This window comes from Eptesicus fuscus, chromosome 7 (assembly GCF_027574615.1).
Source record: "Eptesicus fuscus isolate TK198812 chromosome 7, DD_ASM_mEF_20220401, whole genome shotgun sequence".
In the NCBI taxonomy this organism is placed as follows: Eukaryota; Metazoa; Chordata; class Mammalia; order Chiroptera; family Vespertilionidae; genus Eptesicus; species Eptesicus fuscus.
Window position 1 is genome coordinate 85,734,592 of NC_072479.1, and position 19,983 is coordinate 85,754,574.

General features: G+C 39.7%; 1 protein-coding gene across 1 annotated transcript in view; it reads left to right on the forward strand.

The window, feature by feature from the left end:
* The window catches only part of LOC103285404 (pregnancy zone protein-like), a 48,865-nt gene extending 40,532 nt beyond the window's left edge, over positions 1–8,333 (forward strand). The window contains exons 26-36 of the mRNA XM_054719282.1: positions 850–1,006; positions 1,393–1,467; positions 1,863–2,040; positions 2,492–2,715; positions 3,831–4,049; positions 4,219–4,349; positions 5,081–5,171; positions 6,367–6,435; positions 6,779–6,881; positions 7,583–7,624; positions 8,237–8,333. Coding sequence (XP_054575257.1) covers positions 850–1,006; positions 1,393–1,467; positions 1,863–2,040; positions 2,492–2,715; positions 3,831–4,049; positions 4,219–4,349; positions 5,081–5,171; positions 6,367–6,435; positions 6,779–6,881; positions 7,583–7,624; positions 8,237–8,259 — 1,312 coding nt within the window. The 3' untranslated portion in view covers positions 8,260–8,333. The remainder of the gene's footprint in view (positions 1–849; positions 1,007–1,392; positions 1,468–1,862; positions 2,041–2,491; positions 2,716–3,830; positions 4,050–4,218; positions 4,350–5,080; positions 5,172–6,366; positions 6,436–6,778; positions 6,882–7,582; positions 7,625–8,236) is intronic.
* The last annotated feature ends 11,650 nt before the right edge of the window (positions 8,334–19,983 follow it).

Sequence of the window (19,983 nt, forward strand, 5' to 3'; positions counted from 1 at the left end):
TCCATATGCTCTTTGTAGACCATAATATTTCAGAATTATGGAAATAATATTCTCTGATGCTTGGAGTTCTTTTATGGAAATCTGTTATGCGTTAAAAACACATATGGGTGTCATCACACTGGGTGATCTCACCATTCATCTGTGAAAGCTTACCTGCTCTGATAGCACTGTAGAGAGCAATAAAATAAGGAAATGTTGCCCCCAAATGGAAATATAAGGCAGAAAGTGTCATAATATGAAATGATCAAGGAAGAAGCTTCTACATCATACAATAACAAAAGGGAGCCTGGAAAGCACAGAAGGAGATTGTGATGTAGTAAAAGCATTCAGAAAATGGAAGTTTTCTGCCAAGCCAGTGTGGCTCAGTGGTTGGGTGCCAACCTATGAACCAGGAGGTCACAGTTTGATTCCGAGTCAGGGCACATGCCCAGGTCGTGGTCTTGATCCCCAGTGTGGGGTGTGCAGGAGGCAGCCAATCAATGATTTTCTCTCATCATTGATGTTTCTACCTCTCTCCCCCTCTCCCTTCCTCTCTGAAATCAATAAAAATATATTTTTAAAAAAGAAAATGGAAGTTTGGGTAGTGGGAAGTCTTGAAGGCTGCAACAAACACTTTGTGAGAAAAAAAAAGTGAAAAGTATAAACTCTGGAGAAACCAATAAAATTGACAGAATTACAGAAGAGACTCAGATATTTGTTGGACAAAGAAGAGAATATTCAGTATTCTAGTATCATTTTCCTACCAATTCCCCCCAGTAACTTCCTTCACTGAATTATGAACATCAGTGTCTGGAGGCAGTGCACAAAGTGAGCTTGTCCTCATGTCTCAGTTTCTTCTTTGCTGGACAGGCTCACTGCATTTGTGCTTAAGGCCTTTTCTCAAGCCCGGTCACACATCTTTGTGGAGGACTCACACATCACGAATTCCCTCACCTGGCTCTCACAGAAGCAAAAGGAAAATGGCTGTTTTCAGCGCTCTGGATCACTGCTAAACAATGCTATGAAGGTGATATCTTTAACATTTTTTCGGTTCCTAAAGACGGTGCTATGTCAGAGCAATGATGCTCCTGTTGATTTCCTCAAGACCTGGTGACATAGCTTTGAGGGAGGATGGTAGACTCTAAAATTTTTTATATCTAGCAACTAATTAGCAATTTTTTTATTGAATGAAAATAGTGTGCAAAAAAACCCCCAAAATATTACTAAAAGTGAGGGAAAGGGATTTGGGACAGATTCAAGAATTTTAGGGTGGAGGAAGAAAGAGGAAAATCAATACTATTACTCAAGAAAAGATGCTTTTTAGTTAAGATGCCCACAGGGAAATGTAGGCTTAGCCAACTCGGGCTGATGAATATTGGAGTGTTTTAGTATCTCTGCCTCTGATCCTTACAGGGTGGAGTAGATGATGAGGTGACGCTCTCTGCCTACATCACCATTGCTCTGCTGGAGATGCCACTGCCTGTCACTGTATGTACTAGCACATTCCCTGTACCTGCCTCTCACAAATGTAAGAAAAGAAAGTCATGAGACTCGAAAGAAATGAGTTGTAGTTTTTGTGTTATTTAAATTTGGTGTATTTCTCTGGAACACAAAGGACTACATCCTTTTGGAAGCTGTAGAGGAAATTATTCTCTGGTTGATCTATGAGGTTGTACAGGCACCTTGGGGCTTTTAATCGGGAATTAGCCTGGGGACAGTGCATTAACCTGGTCCTGCTATCTTCACACATTGCAGACCAGTAGTTTTATTGCTAGCTTTACCCAGTGGCCAGATAAGTGATTGGCCACAAGCCTGAGAACAGAAAACACGAGAATTCTCGTGATCCGTCCGCAATGTGTTAATATCTCCTTTCTTCTTTATAGCACCCAATGGTCCGCAATGCTCTATTCTGCTTGGAAAGGGCATGGGAATCCACTTCAGAAGCCCAAGGAAGTCTTGTCTATACCAAGGCATTGTTGGCCTATGCCTTTGCCCTAGCAGGAAACCAGGCCAAGCGAAGTGAGCTGCTTCAATCACTGGACAAAGAGGCTGTGAAAGAAGGTAAGAGCTGCTTCTGCAAAATTTACTTCCAAAAATCACCAGTGAAGAAGGAAGAGGACCGATTGAACTCATACCTATCATGCCACACTGTACATGTTATGTTATGTTATGTTATGTTATGTTATGTTATGTTATGTTATGTTATGTTATGTTATGTTATTAGGATAATAAGAATAATTATCATTAACCAAAAACAAATTCTCTAGGTAACATGAATTATTTAACAAATTCACATATTTTTAACTCTATACAGCCCATCTTCTAATATCGTACAAGTATGTAATAAACAGAAAGACACATGGGACCTTTCTTTACTTTCTTAGCAAAGATTTTCTGGATTGTTGATTACTTAATACTTTTACTTCACGTATGTCAATTCAAGAGCTCTGATTATAATGATGTCATGAAACCATTCTCTGAGCTTACAATGGTGTCTTTTTCCCTTTCAAAGGAGACTCGATCCACTGGCAACGTCCTGGGAAACTTCAAGAAGCTGAGGCATTCTCTTATCAACCCCGGGCTCCTTCTGCTGAAGTGGAGATGACATCCTACTTGCTCCTTGCCTATCTTACCGCCCAGCCTGCCCCATCTTCAGAAGACCTGTCCGTAGCTTCACGTATTGTGAAGTGGATCACCAAGCAACAAAACCCCACTGGAGGCTTCTCCTCCACTCAGGTCTGTGGAGAAACTCTAGGAAGAAAAATAAATAGACGAATACAGAGGGAGACCCAATCATATTCTACGAGTTGAATCATTGAATAGTTAGAAGGAAGTTTCTAATCTGTACTTCCTTCTTTCCTCCATCATCACCAAGGTCCCAGCCTCATTATTTCATACGTGGATTATTGCTCTGTTTAAAGTCCCAGATCTTTTCTCCCGTAAAGTAGATAATCTTCCTAAAGCAGTGTTTTTATAAGATTACTTTCCTGGTAACACAAATATTTTTCATCCAAAGACTAAAATTATGTAATATTTTACCCAAAATATTTCCTCTCCCCAGTAAATATGAATATTTCCATCTAGTTAGACTGATCCCTTCACTTTTTCTGGCATTGGCTCACTCCCTTTTCTGTGTTATCAGTTACAACATTTCCACACCTGATACTCCCTGATGCCTCTCTTCTGTATATATAAACTTTTCTCATTATTCCGAGATAACCATATTTCTCACCTTCTACTCTACTATTTTAGCTCTAATTTTTTCAACCTTTTCTGAATTTTTACAACAAATATCCTATATAATAAGAGAGGAATATGCTAATTAGCCATTATGCCTTGAGGTGTAACAACCAACCCAGTAAGGACCAGATCACGGATCGCAGGAGGGTGGGACAGCAAAGTCCAAGTGGCAGTGAAAAGCTACAGGAGGGGGCAGGGCAGCAAGCTATGGGGGGAGAGGGGGGAGGGGAGCGGGAGGGGAGCTACAGGAAGGCAGTGCAGTGGGCAGAGAGCTACAGGAGGGTGGCAGAGAGCTACTGGCACACGGATTCGTGTGCAGGGCTATTAGTTTTTATATAAATTTATAAATTTTTGAAATAGCCTCTATGTCAAATATTTGAGTCTTCTTTCCATGTGTATATTGTAAGCTCCTTGAATGAGGAAACTTCATTTCCCCCAAAGTATCTATAATAGCTCATGATTAATAACCATGCCTGAGCTGAATTGAAATTCAGTTAATGAACTGTGTTTATAAATCTATAACTCTGAGAGAGAGAAATGTTGATATGGTTTACACCTAGTATGATTTTATTACCTTTCTCTCCTGTGATTTCTGCACCCATATTTTTCAGGATACGGTGGTAGCTCTTCAAGCCCTCTCCAAATATGGAGCAGCAACTTTCACTAAAAGGGAGAAAGCAGCTACAGTCACTGTCAAGTCTTCACAGACCTTCTCAGAAGAATTTCAAGTAGACGACGCCAATCGCCTATTGCTGCAGGAGGTTGCATTGCCAGAGATTCCAGGGGAGTACAGCACAACAGTGTCAGGGTCAGGATGTGTGTATCTCCAGGTGAGACTGCCAGGGTTTGGGGGATGCTACAAATGGGGGGAAAAGTCTCAGTAATTATATTTGAATTTCAAAAAGGAAAAAGTAATGTGTGCTAAGGGGAGGTATGAATCACCTAAAAGAGATAGACTATTTAAGTGAAAAATTATAGGATTTTTTCTATTTGTTTTAGACATCTCTGAGATATAACATCCTGCCCAAGAAAGAAGGGAAAGTTCCCTTCGCTCTGAATGTTGATACTCTTCCCAAGAATTGTAATGGAGTAGCTGCTCATAGGAAATTCCAGATTCACATCAACATTAGGTAAATCCTAAATCACTACCACAATTTTTGTAAAATGTGACAAAATGAATTTTCTTGTGTGGGGGAATGCCATTACCCAAGTCACACATAATGAAGGTGGAATTCTTGCAATATTTATTAACAAGAAAGTATTCTTCACTCTTACTGAAAAGTTTTAAACATTGAAAATATAATGTTGCCATATCTTGCAAAGCACAATTTCAAAAATGAAATGGTTTCCCAAACAACCATAACAGAAGCAAATAGAGTAGATGGAGCAGCATAATGGTTGATAGAAGTAGGGAACACTAGAAATAAAAGAGAAGGGAAGACTTCTTCCTTTCTTTTCTCTCTCTCTCTCTCTCTCTCTCTCTCTCTCTCTCTCTCTCTCTCTCTTTCTTTCTTTCATCCTTACCCAAGGATGTTTCCATTGATTTTAGAGAGAGAGGAAGGAGAGGGAGAGAGAGAGAGAGAGAGAGAGAGAGAGAGAGAGAGAGAGAGAGAGAGAAAACATTGATGTAAGAGAGATACATTGATCAGTTGCCTCCCGTATGTGCCCCAACCAGGGATTGAACCCACAACCTAGGTATGTGTCTTGACCGGGAATTCAAACCCGAGACCTTTCAGTATACAAGACAATGCTCCAACCAACTGAGCCACAACAGCCAGGGCAGGAGAAGGGAAGATTTCTATCATGAATGAATTCCAAAGAATTTGTTTGAATGCCTTGTCCCTATGCCTTGACTTCATAGTTATATCGGAGAACGACCCAGCTCCAACATGGTCATTGTTGATGTAAAGATGGTGTCCGGCTTCATACCTGTGAAACCATCAGTGAAAAAGGTAAACCCTAAGTCCCTTACAGATAGCGGAGTCATGATAAATGTTACCTTTACGGTTGTCAACTTTTATTGATTCCGTTTTCAAGAAGTTTACTCCCTCAAACTTGCTTCTTTAGTATTTCCATCATTTCAATAGTGGGTATCATTGTTGTATGGTCTCAAGTAAAGGCATATTTAATAAATACTATGGTTAATAATGTTCCAACAAGCCCTGAGACATCTAGGAGGACATGGAATGGTGTTGAATTATCTTCCAACTATACCTAAAAAGAAAAAGGGAGGATATACAGGATGTCCAAAAAAATGTATACACATTTAACACCTGATAGCTCAATTTTGAAAATGAATTGTATTTTAATAAACACTGCCTTTATAATTATTCAAAGTGTGTGCATACATTTTTTAGGACACCCTATATCATATATATATACTCTATATGCATATAGAGTATGGCAAAAGTAGGCTTACAATTGTAAGTACACAAAATAGAGTTTACCCTTGTATTATTTATTAATTATTGTATTATTTTCCATATGAACAACTGTAAACCTACATTTGCCTACCTTGAATATGTGATATATGTGAAATATTATACTAGAGGCCCAGTGCATGAATTCATGCATGGGTGGGGTCTGGCTGGCCTGACCCCATTCAGGGAAGATCGGGGCCGGGCCTGTTGAGAGGAAAAGATGTCAGGAGGTTTGCCGGTGCACCCACCCCTGATCGGGGCCTGATCAGGGCCAAGCCAGCTGGGGAAAGCAGTCTGGGGTGATTGGCCAGCAAACCCCTCCCCCGAATGGGGTGGGGAGGCAATCAGGGGCGGGGAAAGCCAAGGGGAGGGGCTGAGGACCAATCGGGGTGATGGGGGCTGATTGGGGGTGGGGCTGGCTGTGGGGAGGGGCTATGGGTGGTGGGCCAGCCAGTCCTGCCCCCTATTGGGGTAGGAGAAGGCAATCATGGGCAGGGTCAGCCAGGGGGAGGGACTGCGGGAAGTTGGCCGGTTTGCTGGTCCCAGTGGGTGTCATAGCAACCGGTCGTTCCAGTCACTGGATTTTTATATATATAGATATTCTGAAGAATTCAAAATGATCAGTTGGATGTTTCTGAGTAACCATTTAGATTATAAATATCTGAAAACTGCTCTCAGCCTGAAATTTCTTCATCCCATATCTCTGTCTTATCCTCCTGGTCAACAGCTCCAAAAAACGCCTCAGATTCAAAGGACTGAAGTGAGCACCAACCATGTCCTGATTTACTTCGAGGAGGTAAGATTCTCTGTGACTCTGCTAGATCTGGGAGCAGTTCCAGGGGTCCCCACAAACCACTACAGATTCCAGCTAGTGCTTTTCACATACACAGGTGAAGGAGAAGAAAATAACTACATAGAAAAATGAATCCAGGACTGGTCAGCAATGCTCAGTTTACTGCATTTGACTGTCCATAGAATTGCCTCTTTTATGTCACTGAGTGTGTTACGCAAGTCCCCAAATGTCTCATTCTTTCTGTGAGTTTTGTTACAAATGGATAGCATGCTATGTTAAGAAGAGAGGATGATGATTAGTGACTAAGTTAATCTTCCATTTTAATTCAGTTTTTCTGTCTCTCCAGCTAACCAAACAAGCCTTGAGTTTCTCCTTCTCGGTGGAACAAGACATCCAAGTAGATAATTTAAAACCAGCTTCAGTAAAAGCCTATGATTATTATGAGACAGGTGAGTGGGATTCAGACATGCTGAACTTTGCAGGGAAGAAAGACTAACCTAGGAAACTCCACAATTTGTTACTGGAAGAAAATGTGAGCTTATGGCCACCAGATAATCATGCTCCTGTACCTCTCACCTGACCCCTAAACAAGTCTTAGAACCATTCTTATAAATTGATCTCGATTCCAGTCAAGAGCATGTACCTCCGTTGCAGGCTTAATCCCCAGCCCTGGTCTGGTTGGGGTCCGTGTGGGAGGCAATCAATCGATGTTTCTTTCTCTCTGTCTCTCCTCCTCCCTTCTGCTCTCTCTAAAAATAAAATCAGTGAAAAAATATCCTCTAGCAAAAACAAACAAACAAAAACTTCACTCCTTCTTAGTTTAAGGGAAGGTTCAGCGAGGAAGGTACAACTCCAATGAGAAAGACACAGCTGTGAAAGGGGCAGTGCAGTGCTCTATAGAGGTAGAAACTGTCTTCCATCTGTGAAACCTGCCCCTCCATTCTGTATCCAAGCCCAATGTTCTCCCCTTCACCCTTCCACCCCAGTCCCAAAGGGCTTAGTAACAGAAGGAAGTCACTTTTATTGGCTCCATAATTGATTTTATACTTTCTTTCTTAGCTTACATTATACAGTTTATTTACAATTCACTGCTCATCTGCCAGTTGCTGAATGTCTTCACTCTTTCTGTCTCATCATGTTTGTGTTTCAGAGGAGTTCACCATTGAAGAGTACAGTGCTCCATGCAGTGCTGGTAAAGTAGAAACGGAAATCTAATGCCAACATAAAGAAAACAAATATCTGTTGTCTGCACATTGCTGATTCTTGAATATCTCTTTATCAAATTGTAAAACTCTCCGGGGCATCATTTAAGAATTAAAGTATTTCAAGTGTATTATAGAATTTCTCAGTAGAAAAATGCAAGTGAAGCATAATTACTGGTGTCTGGGATAACTTGTTTGATGATGAATTCAGTAATTTGCTGCATATAAAAAACAAGTAATCTAATATTTACTTTAGGTAATACATTTATCACCCGTGACCTTCCTAAGTGTTTCTAAACTTAGACTAGGAAACTTTTCACTGTAACTATCCATACAGCACAGCGTGAGAGATGCGATCTACAAGACCTTCCGCTAGAGGTTGACAGGGTTCATCTTTGACAGTAGAACACATGCTGGGAGACCTTCAATTCTCCACTTTAAAATATAAAAAGAAAAAAACTAACACAGCTCTATCACAAAAAAAAATAATTAAAATATATTAAGTTTAAATAATTATTCTTTATAAACAAAACGTGAACAATTATTCCTTTAGTAGAACACAGAATCTCCCTAATATTTCTACCTTTCCTTTTACTGTGTAGAATCTGAACATGGAAATGCTTGAAAATGGAAACATACGGGTCTTATCAAATGAAATTCTCCAAAAACGAAGAACGAAGACTTATCAGGAGAAAAGATAGTGGGAGAAAGAAGGAATAGAAATTGTAAATAGATAAAATTTGCATGTTGAATAAATTTATGACATTTACAACTCTATTTTTTCTTTTGTTCTTTATTAATGTTATATTTCTCTTCTGAAATATGTACCTATTCCCCACAGTGTTTTTAAAAACACTAAAATATTATACAAAGAAGTACACTAAAAAACACTTCAGATAAAATGGAGTTGCAAAAAATGTTCAAGTAACCCACAGGAAGGTAGAAAAAACACACACTTTTCTAAGCATTGAAACAACTGAAATGTCGATCAATAGGTGAATGATTAAACTAACTCTGGTATGTACATTCATATCATGAAATACTACTCAGCAATAAAAAGGAGCAAACTACTGATAGACACAACTTGGGTGAATCTCAAAAACATTTGCTAAGTGACAGAAACCAAGATGGCGGCATAAGGTAAACACCTAATTGTTCCCTACCACAACAATTTTGAAACTACAACTGGAAAACAGAGCGCACACTGTCCAGAACCACTGGAAAGCTGGCAGAGTAGAAAACCTACAACTAGAGAAAAAAAGAGAGGGGGGACGCTGAGCCTCAGGAGTTGTGGAGGTGTGGAGATCTGTGAGCGCGGAAAGGGCGGGCTGGCTGAATACACAGCAGGCTTGCTTGCAGTGCGGAGAGGGAGGGCAGCAGACGCTTTGTGGCTAGCTTTCTCATTTGGGAGAAAAACAAAACCTCCCGACTGCACTGAAATCCAGCTGCAGTCAGGGAGAAACTGGTCTGTTTGGCAGCGGGTGAGGCTCGAAAGCTGCCTTCTCTCAGAGGCGCGCAGCCATTGATTAGGGCATGGAGAAACCGGCCCTCTTAGGTCGGCGCGGACGGAAACCAAGTTTGTCTGCGCCATTCTGAGACTCCGCCCCATCCAAGCTGAGCACAGCCCTCCCAGTGACTGGATTTCTCATTCAGGAGAAAAACAAAACCTCCAGTCTGCACTGAAATCCAGCCCCAGCTGGGGAGAAACTGGTCTGTTAGGCAGCGGGAGAGGCTCGAAAGCTGCCTTCTCTCAGAGGTGCGCAGCCATTAATTCGGGCACAGAGAAACCGCCCCTCTTAGGGCGGAGCAGATGGGAAACCAAAGCTTGTCTGCTCCACCCTGAGACTCCGCCCCATCCACACTGAGCACAGAAGCTCTCCCAGCGGAGACATTGCTGATCCTCACAGCCAACTGGCTTGGAGATCAATTCCCACCAGTGATACCAACAATCCCAACCACTCTGAACTTCAGTTTCTGGGGGCACACGGGGGACCCAGACACCTACGGGACTTTCGGCCATCGGTCGGAGAGTGAGAGTGACTTTTCTGTCGGTGTGGATGACACCAGGTTTCAACCACTCTCATAAGGGACACATTCAAGAGGCAGACTCAGTGAGCACCAAAGCCCTACTGTGTCTCCAGCACAGCAATTCTTCCGTTATAGACACAGCAGGCCCTCACAGCCAATTAGACCGGAGGTCAATTCCTCCCAGTGTACCAACAGCAATCAGGGCTTTTAACTACACCAGATTTTCCACTCAGCCCACAAAGGGGAGTACCAAGAGCGACCACCTAGGGTGATTGGGGAAGCTGAGCTACCGGCCCCTATAGGTCATGGACCACACAAAGCCACTCCATCAACACAGGGAGGCAGCCAAAATGTGGAGACATTGAAGTATGTCACAAGTAGGAGAGATAGATGAAAGCAAACTAATGGACAACACAGTGTTCAGAACCATATTTATAAGGTTACACAAGAATCTTCTAAAAACTGCTGAGAAACTTCAAGAGACCTTTATGGACCTAAATGAGAATACCAAAAAAATGGAAAAGGACCAGTCAGAAATTATGCATACACTGTCTGAAATAAAAAATATACAGAGTAGACTACCGCACCCAAAGAGTCAAACCAAAGATCTGGAATATGAGGAAGAAAAAAACACCCAACCAGAGAAGTGGAAAGAAAGAAGAATCCAAAAGTGTGAGGATAGCATAAGGAGCCTCCGGGATGGCTTTAAGCGTACCAATATCTCAATTTTTGGGGTGCCAGAAGAGAGAGAGCAAGATACTGAAAACCTACTTGAAGAAATAATGACTGAAAACTTCCCCCACCTGGTGAAAGAAATAGACTTACAAGTTCAGGAAGTGCACAGAACCCCAAACAAGAGGAATCCAAAGAGGACCACACCAAGACACATCATAATTAAAATGCCAAGGGCAAAAGACAAAGAGAGAATCTTACAAGCAGCAAGAGAAAAACAGTTAGTTACCTACAAGGGAGCACCCATACGACTGTCAGCTGATTTCTCAACAGAAACTATGCAGGCCAGATGGGAATGGCAAGAAATATTCAAAGTGATGAATAGCAAGAACCTACAACCAAGACTACTCTACCCAGCAAAGTTATCATTAAGAATTGAAGGGCAGATAAAGAGCTTCACAGATAAGAAAAAGCTAAAGAAGTTCATCACCACCAAACCAGTATTATATGAAATGCTGAAAGGTATTCTTTAAAAAGAGGAAAAAGAAGAAAAAAGTAAAGATAAAAATTATGAACAACAAATACATATCTATCAACAAGTGATTCTAAAAATCAAGTGAATTAAAAATCTGAGGAATAGAATAAACTGGTGAACATAATAGAATCAGAGGCATAGAATGGGAGTGGATTGATAATTCTCAGGGGGAAAGGGGTGTCTGTGTGGGGGGTATGGGAAGAGACTGGACGAAAATCATACACCTATGGATACGGACAACGGGGGGGAGGGAACCGGGTGATGGGGAGATATGGGGGGAAAAAAGGAGAAACAATTGTAATAATCTGAACAATAAAGATTTATTTAAAAAAAAAATTTGCTAAGTGAAATTAAAGCCAATTTCAAAGGGTCATACTATATAATTCCTTTTATATATCATTCTTGAAGTGACAATATTTCAGAAATGAAAAAAATAGTAATTTCCAGGCTTATGAATGATAGAGCAAGGGAGAAGGGTGTGACTATAAAGGGATAGCATTTGAGAGATCTTCGTGGTGATGAAATCTTGACCATAGGAGAGGAAAAGGCCTGATTCCAAGTTTTTACATTTAATTCCAACTCAAATTACTTTGTTGTCTGTTGGGTGATAAGTGACTATCGAAATGGACTTTCCTGGGGAAAAAAGGAGGAAATAGGGGACATCTGTAATAAGGTCAACAAATAAAAAATAAACGAAAGAAAAAAAGAGAGAGAGAGAGAGAGAGGAAGAAATGAAAGAAGGAAGGAAAGAACGAAGGAAGGAAGGAAGGAAGGAAGGAAGGAAGGAAGGAAGGAAGGAAGGAAGGAAGGAAGAGCTTTTCTTCTCATGTAGCTTTCTGATAGTCCCATTTTCATTTATTGACCAACTAGAGGCTCGGTGCATGAAATTCACGCACAGGGGTATGGAGGGGGGGTGTCCCTCAGCCCTGTCTTGGCCTGCAAAGACGCCAGCATCCCTCACCCCGGCCTCTAGCCAGAAGTTCCTTCCCTCCTTCTGCACAGCCTCTGGGAAGATGCTTGTCCTGGGGCCTCCTCAGGGCCCTGGCCCACAACGCCCTGCAGTCCAGGTACTCGGGGGCTTGGGCTTTCAGGTATGGCTTCCTCATCTGGCATGGTGAGCATCAGCTGCCATGGGAGCCTTGCCTTAGGAGTCACCCCCTTTGACCATACTACTTGCGAGTGTGTGTGGGGGGGTGGCCTCGGTGGCAGTGATTTGATGTCTGTAGCATGCCCACTGACACCCACTGCGGCGCCACACTGATCCCATCTGGACTGCTGGCAGGGGCTTCCAGTCTGAGACTGGGGCTGATGGGCTGCGACTGGGGGCTGCAGGTGGAGGACACTGGCACCCATAGGGCTGTCAGCTTCAGGAACTGGAAAGATCCATTTTTCTGGTTCCTCCCCTGCCGCATGGATGCTGAGCTCCAGGCCCCACAGGCCCCTTCCCTCCCGCCGAAAGGCAGGCCAGGGCGGGGATGTGGGTGGGCAGCCCCAGAGGCCCCTGCACTTTCACCGCACGGCCGGCCGGGGCAGGGACATGGGCTTGCTGCCCCAGAGGCCCCTTCTTTGCCGCAGCACAGCCGTGGCGAGGACACTGAGCTCACGCCACCGCTGACGACGCGAGCTCTGCGTTCCACTCCCAGTCCTCTGGCCAGAGACCCCTCCTCGGCTAAGGAGCAGATGCTGGGATCCCGTTGCCGGGGTGATGCCTCCGGCGTCTGCTATGGGTGCCACCATTTTTGTAGTGGAGTAATAGCTAATTTACATATTACTCTTTTATTATATAGGATTATATATTTCTCTGCTAATAAAAAGTGCCTCCTTTATCACACACTAAATTATCATACATTCTAAGGCTTGTTTCTGAGTGATTTATTCTATCCCATTAATTAGCTAAATGGTCTAGTCCAGTGGTTGGCAAACTCATTAGTCAACAGAGCCAAATATCAACAGTACAATGATTGAAATTTCTTTTGAGAGCCAGATTTTTTAAACTTGAACTTCTTCTAATGCCACTTCTTCAAAATAGACCAGCCCAGGCCGTGGTATTTTGTAGAAGAGCCACACTCAAGGGGCCAAAGAGCCACATGTGGCTCGCAAGCCACAGTTTGCCAACCATGGGTCTAGTCTTTCATAGACTCCTTGTTTCTCTGTTTTCATGTTTTCTTTGTACTAATAAGCTCATTATTTATTTCAAATAATACTTTGAAATCCATTTATCAAGTTAATCATCCCCATTGTCATATTGGGTACTTAGTACAGCATTGAATGTGAATGAATTTGTAATGATTATTCATATCAGTAATTTACAGCATTTAGCCATCCCTACTTAGCCACATTTTATCTTTATTTACTCAATTCACATGAAGTGAATTATAATTCTGACTTAATTTCTGAATATGAACCAAACCACAAAAAATTAAAGATTAACTTTATGGACATACATAATAAGATAAGTTAAGAGCATAAAATAATGTATACATCGAAAAAGTATAAAGAGATGGACAAAAATTAAATCACAAGATAATGAAAGAACAAAACAATATTTCTTATTTGTTGATAGGAACCATTGAAAAATTTTAGCAAGAGAATATTTCAGATTCGCATTATGAGTTTATTTTCTAGGCAGTGATGGGAAAAAGAAAGCAAGTTTCTGCTGACCTCCAGATACACAGCCCATTTGCGCAGAACTGCACTCTCTTCTTCAGGCTACATCCAATTTTTTAGCACAAATATCTCTCTTCCAACATACCGTATTTTCCGGCGTATAAGACAACTGGGCGTATAAGATTTCCTGGGTTAAAAAGTCGTTTTATACGCTGGAAAATACGGTATATTTGAATATATTGATGGGATTAGATATATTGGACTACCGTATTTTCCGGCATACAAAACGACTTTTTAACCCAGGAAAATCTTATACGCCCCGTCGTCTTATATGCTGGAAAGTATGGTACACAATTCCACATTCTTAAAAATTGCTTAATTTCCTCTAATTTATAGACTCAAATCTCTTTAAAAACCAAATCTGTGTCTTTTTTTTTTTTTTTTGTCTTTTTCTAAAATATATTTTTATTGATTTCAGAGAGGGAGAGATAAAAACATCAATGATGAGAGAAAATCATTGATTGGCTGTCTCCTGCACAGACCCCAGAGGGGATCAAGCCCGCAACCTGGGCATGTGCCCTGATAGGGAATTAAACCATGACCTCCTGGTTCACAGGTTGACATTCAACCACTGAGCAACACTGGCTAGGCCCAAACCTGTGTCTTTTTTATTATTATTATCTTTATTGTTGAGATTATTATAGATGTCCCTCTTTTTTCCCACCATTGTTCCCCTCCACCCTGTTCCACCCTGCCCCAGGCCTTCGCCACCCTATTGTCTGTGTCCATAGATAATGCATATATGCATATAAGATCTTTATTTAATCTCTTCCCGCTCTCCTAACCCCCTTCTCTCTGAGAATCTTCAGTCTGTTCCATTTCCATGCCTCTGATTCTATTTTATTCACCAGTTTATTCTGTTCATTAGATTTCTTATTCATTTATTTTAATTTTTAGATTTGATTGTTATAGATACGTATTTATTGCCATTTTATTGTTCATAATTTTGACCTTCTTCTTCTTCTTTTTCCTATTCTTTTTTTTAATATATTTTATTTATTTTAGAGAGGAAGGGAGAGGGAAAGAGAGATAGAAACATCAATGATGAGAATCATTGATTGGCTGCCTCCTGCACACCCACTACTGGGGATCAAGCCCGCAACCCAGGCATGTGCCCTTGGCTGAAATCAAACCTGGGACCCTTCATTCCCCAGGCCAACACTCTATCCATTGAGCCAAACCAGCTAGGGCATTTTTCCTCTTCCTAAAGAATATCCTTCAAAAGTTCATATAATACTGGTTTGGTGGTGATGAACTCCTTTAGCTTTTTCTTGTCTGTGAAGCTCTTTATCTGACCTTCAATTTTAAAAGATAGCTTTGCTGGGTAGAGTAATCTTGGTTGTAGGCCCTTACTATTCATCACTGAATATTTTTTTTTTTGCCACTTCCTTCTGGCGTATATAGTTTCTGTTGAGAAATCAGCTGACAGTCATATGGGCATTCCCTTTTAGGTAACTAACTGTTTTTCTCTTGCTGCTTTTAAGATTCTCTCTTTGTCTTTTGCCCTTGGCATTTTCATTATGATGTGTCTTGGTGTAGTCCTCGGGCAGCCTCCACAGAGTTGATCTCTCTCCAATTAAAAAAAGGGGTTCACGTGGGTGCTGGACCAGCCCATTCCATACCTCCGCACTTATCAGTCTCAGTGTGCTTTCTTCTTTACTTCTCTAGTTGTAGGACTTCCATTCAGCCAGCTTTCTGGTGGTTCTGGATGTTGGTTGTTCTGTATTTTAGTTGTAATTTTGATGTGGTTGTAGGAGGCGGAGAGTCCCTTTGCCTCCATCTTCAAATCGTGTCTCCAAACCTGTGTCTTAATCATGTCTGCAGCCTGCTCATTCACATAGTGCTGGGAATGTGGTAGGCACTCAGTAAAACAAAGGAGTTGATTAAATGGATTAGTGCCTAAGTCAGCATATTCCCATAGGTACAGTAGATAGAGGATAAATGGAGTAATACAAAGGTATTAGCATACACTAGTACAGAAAATGAGCTACTAGGAAGAACATGTTCATTGAAATCTGACTTATTGCTTAATGTTTCACAAATACTGTATGGAAAAGATTTGCATAATTTTGCAAAGTCAGATAAATAAGGGGAAAATGAATTTTGGTTATTAATAAGATTTTAAGCAAAACATATTTAAAAGTACATTTTACACATTAATTGAGCTCTAAGAGGAAAATCATTGCCTCTAACTAGCTGTCAGCAGTTATCAAAAGGGTAAAACAGCCCAGCCAGCGTGGCTCAGTAGTTGAACATCAGATTTCCCAGAGAGGGCCCTGCCCATACCTTGATTTCTGACTTGTGGCTTCAGAACTATGAACCAGGAGATCACAGCTTGAATCCCAGTCAGGGTACATGCCTGGGTTGCGGGCTCAGTCCCCAGTAGGGGACATGCAGGAAGCAGCCGATCAATGATTCTCGCTCATCATTGATGTTTCTATTTATCTCTTCCTCTCCCTTCCTCTCTGAAATCAATAAAAATATATTTTTAAAATAAAAGAGTAAAACAAATTATCTCTGTTATGGGTTGAATTGTGTTCCACCAAAAGATATGTTGAAGTCCTAACCCTGGTACTTGTGGAATGTGACCTTATTTGGAAATAAGGTCTCTGCAGATGCACTTAAGATGTAAGTTAAGATGAGGTCATACTGAAGTAGGATAGGTCCTTTATCCAATATTATTGTTGTCCCATATAAGAGAAAAAGACATTCAAAGGCAGGCACATGCAAAAGAAAAACAGAGTCAGACACACAGGAAGAATGCCCTGTGGTGATGAAGGCAGAGACAGGAGCTCCAAGAATTGCTGGTAACAAAAGAAGCCAAGTTAAAGGCATAGAACTGATTTCCCCGAGCATAGCCCTGCCAATACCTTGATTTCTGACCTGTGGCCTCCAGAACTATAAAAAAAATATATTTTCCCTTGTTTTAAGCCACCCAGTTTGTTATGATAACTACTATAATATCCAATTAAAATAATATATTTTCATTCATTGGCCCAATTTACTTAGTTCATTCTTCTTTGCCTTTTAAATCAGAACAAATAAATGAGAAGGTCCCAAGTGACTGGGCGAAGGAAGGAGAAAGCAATGAAATTTTTTTCACTGTTTTATTCAACAATGAAAATGTCTTGTCTTATAACTAAAAACAAACAAACAAATATCATCTGAGGTATGGGTCCGTTTTTCACTTCTAACCCTCAGCCATCCTTATAGCTTTTCTCAAAAAAACAAATGAAATTCTTCTCGTTGTTCAAGTTCCCTAGGAAGAGTTTTCTTGTTCATTTCTCCTGTGGTTATAAGAAAAATGGAATAATTCATAATAAAAATTTAAAAATCCATGAGTCATTACTGTTGTTGGACTTCAATGCATGTTTGGGTGAAAAGGTTGATTTGTAGATTTTAATCCATTATGAACACGCCCTCAAGAAATGTGTGATTAGTCTTTAACCTTTTGTACTCGGATGTGGAGTGTGATTCGACACAGTTAGCATCGGTAGCAGCTCATATGTCGAATTGTATTGAATGTATCAATAATTTGAAATATAAAAAAATCCAAATAAATAAGTTTGTATGAAAAGAAACTCCAGTTTTTTATTCTACTGCCACGCTTTGTAAAATATGGGGTATTTAAAAAATTAAATCCCGAGTAGAATAAAGGAATCAAGAAAAAAGCAAGCGAGTGCAAAGGGTTAATATAAAGCAGAAGTATTATTGAAGACCATTCTTCTTAGGCATTTTAAAAATATAAGGGAATGTGAGAATATCTTTATGATTTTTATTTAATATTCTCAGTTATTTTTCTTTTAGAATTTAGGAAACAGGATTAACAAAATGACATTAAAATTAAGAATATTCAAGGCACCAAAGGCAAAAGTTCTTCAAGGATTCAAGTTATTGTTGAACAAAGTTTTGCCTGAGAAAATCTGTGCCAATGTAACGTGTACTTAATCTGATAAAAATGAAACTTGTCAAGTCCAGTAAATGACCGTTGATACTCAAAGTCTGTTAATACAAAAACCATGCAAAATACTTTCATCATCATTACACTTGAGTAACACTTGGCTGCAAATTATCTCTTCACTGGAACTGAGTAGCTGAAGGTAAAAATAAATTTCCTCTTCGTACCAGGCATTTTAAAAAAATGGAACACAAAAGGAAATGTCTTTGTCAAATATTTTGAGTAAAAGATCCCTTTTTTATGATTTTGATAGAAAGAGGAAGGGAGAAAGGGGGGAGGAAGAGAGAAAGAAAGAGAGATAGAGGTCATTTTGTTGCTCCACTTATTTATGCATTCATTGGTTGCTTCCTGTATGTGCCTTGATCAGAGATCAAACCCACAACCTTGGCATATCAGGACAACATTCTAACCAACAGAGCTATCCAGCCAGGGCTAACGATCACTTTTTCTATAAAATATTGTGTAGCTCATAGTAGGACTGAAAGATGGATAGTATTAACTGTGCTAGGTTCATATATGTGTGAAAATTTATATTGCCAGGCAAACTTAAAATGAACACACGTCAAAGATTTTTAATTTGACCTATTAATTAATAAAATAACCACTTCAAAGAGCATCCAAAAAAAAACTGTTAGGATAAAAATGATGGGTTAAGTGTAAAATTAAATAACATAAAATATGCCATAACATTTTTGGGGTTATCTGTTCCACTGGACAGAAATTATTTTTATTTGCATATGTTCCTGACAAAAATCAAAAGTAATGTCACTTAGTCTGGAAACTTTCATTTGAAGTAAATAATGAAATGAACTAAGTCTATTCTCAGACACTCCTTAAGTGGCCCTTGCCCCAAAGTTGTATTAATTAAAAGAATGTGCTCCGATTCTTTTGCCTCTTTTCTAAGTTTCTGATAATTTTTCTGACAGTCTTCTCTCAGAAAACTTATATACCCAAGAAAATTGAAAACATATTCACAAAAGTCTTCTCTCCAAAGATTATTCTTTATTTTTTTAAAACAGAAGATGGTAGTCTAATTAGGTTTGGACTAATTATTTCCATAGGTGCATAGGAAGGTTAATTAGCTATTTAGCTCCTTGAGTTTGTTTGCAAATCTTGAAACTTCAGTATTGAGCAACTATTAAGACCACATAACTCACTTCTGTCCAGAAGATTTTATATGGGATATTTGTTTACACTAAAAACCTTACAACTTATTTCATCTTTTCTTTCAAAAATGGAAAAATTCATCTTAAAATTCATTTGGAGTTGCAAGGAACCAAGAATGGCCAAAACAATATTGAAAAAGCAGGACAAAGGAAGAAGATTCACACTTCTTTATTTCAAAACTTCCTACAAAACTACAGCAATAGAGACAGTATGGCACTGGCAAAAGAGTAAACATATAGATCAATAGAATAAAATTGGGGGTCCATTGGTAAAACTTTTACTTTATCAAAATTTAAAAAGTTTGTGCATCAAAGAAAACTATCAATAGAGAAAAACAAGTCACATAAGGAAGGAATATTTGCAAACCATATATCTAATACATATCTCGCACCCAGAACATATAAAAAGCTCTTACAACTCAACAATAAGAAAACAAACAACTGAATTAAAATATGGTGAAGGAATTGAACAGAAACTTCTCTAAAGAAGATATACGAATGACTAATAAGCTTATAAAAATATGCTCAATATCATTAATGAAGGAAATGCAAACTCAAAACCACAATGAGACACCACTTCATACCTACTAAAATTAACATAATAAAACAAACAAAATAGCAGAGAATGGCAAGTGTTGGCAAAAGTGTGGAAAAAAATAGAAGCCCTAAATATCACAGGTGGCAATGTAAAAAATCTGCAGCTTCTGGGGAAAACCATTTAGCAGGTCCTCAAAATTTTATACAAGAGTTCCCATGTGAGTCTGGCTGGCATGGATCAATGGTTGAGCATTGACCTATTAACCAGGAGGTCAAGGTTCAATTTCCAGTCAGGGCACATGCCCAGGTTGCAGGCTCAATCCCCAATGTGGGCTAATTAATGATTCTTTCTCATCACTGATGTTTTGGCCTCCCTTTCCCTTCCTCTCTGAAATCAGTAATAAAAATCTATTTTAAAAAAGCGTTCCCATGTGACTGGGCAATTCCACTTCTATTTCTGTACCCAAGAAAATTGAAAATGTATTCACACAAAAAGTTTAATGCAACTGTTCATAGCAGAATTATTCATTATAGCAAAAATGTGAAAACAACCCAAATGTTTTATCAATTGATGAATAAACAAAATATGGCACATTCATACTATGAAATAATTGTCACCTATATAAAGAAATATTGATACATGCAACAACATAGGTGAACCTTGAAGATATAATGCTAAGTGAAAAAAAACAGACACAAATAATTAGATAGTGATGGTGGTTATATAACACTGTGAAAAATACTAAAAATAACCTAGCTGTACACTTTAAAATGGTGACTTTTATG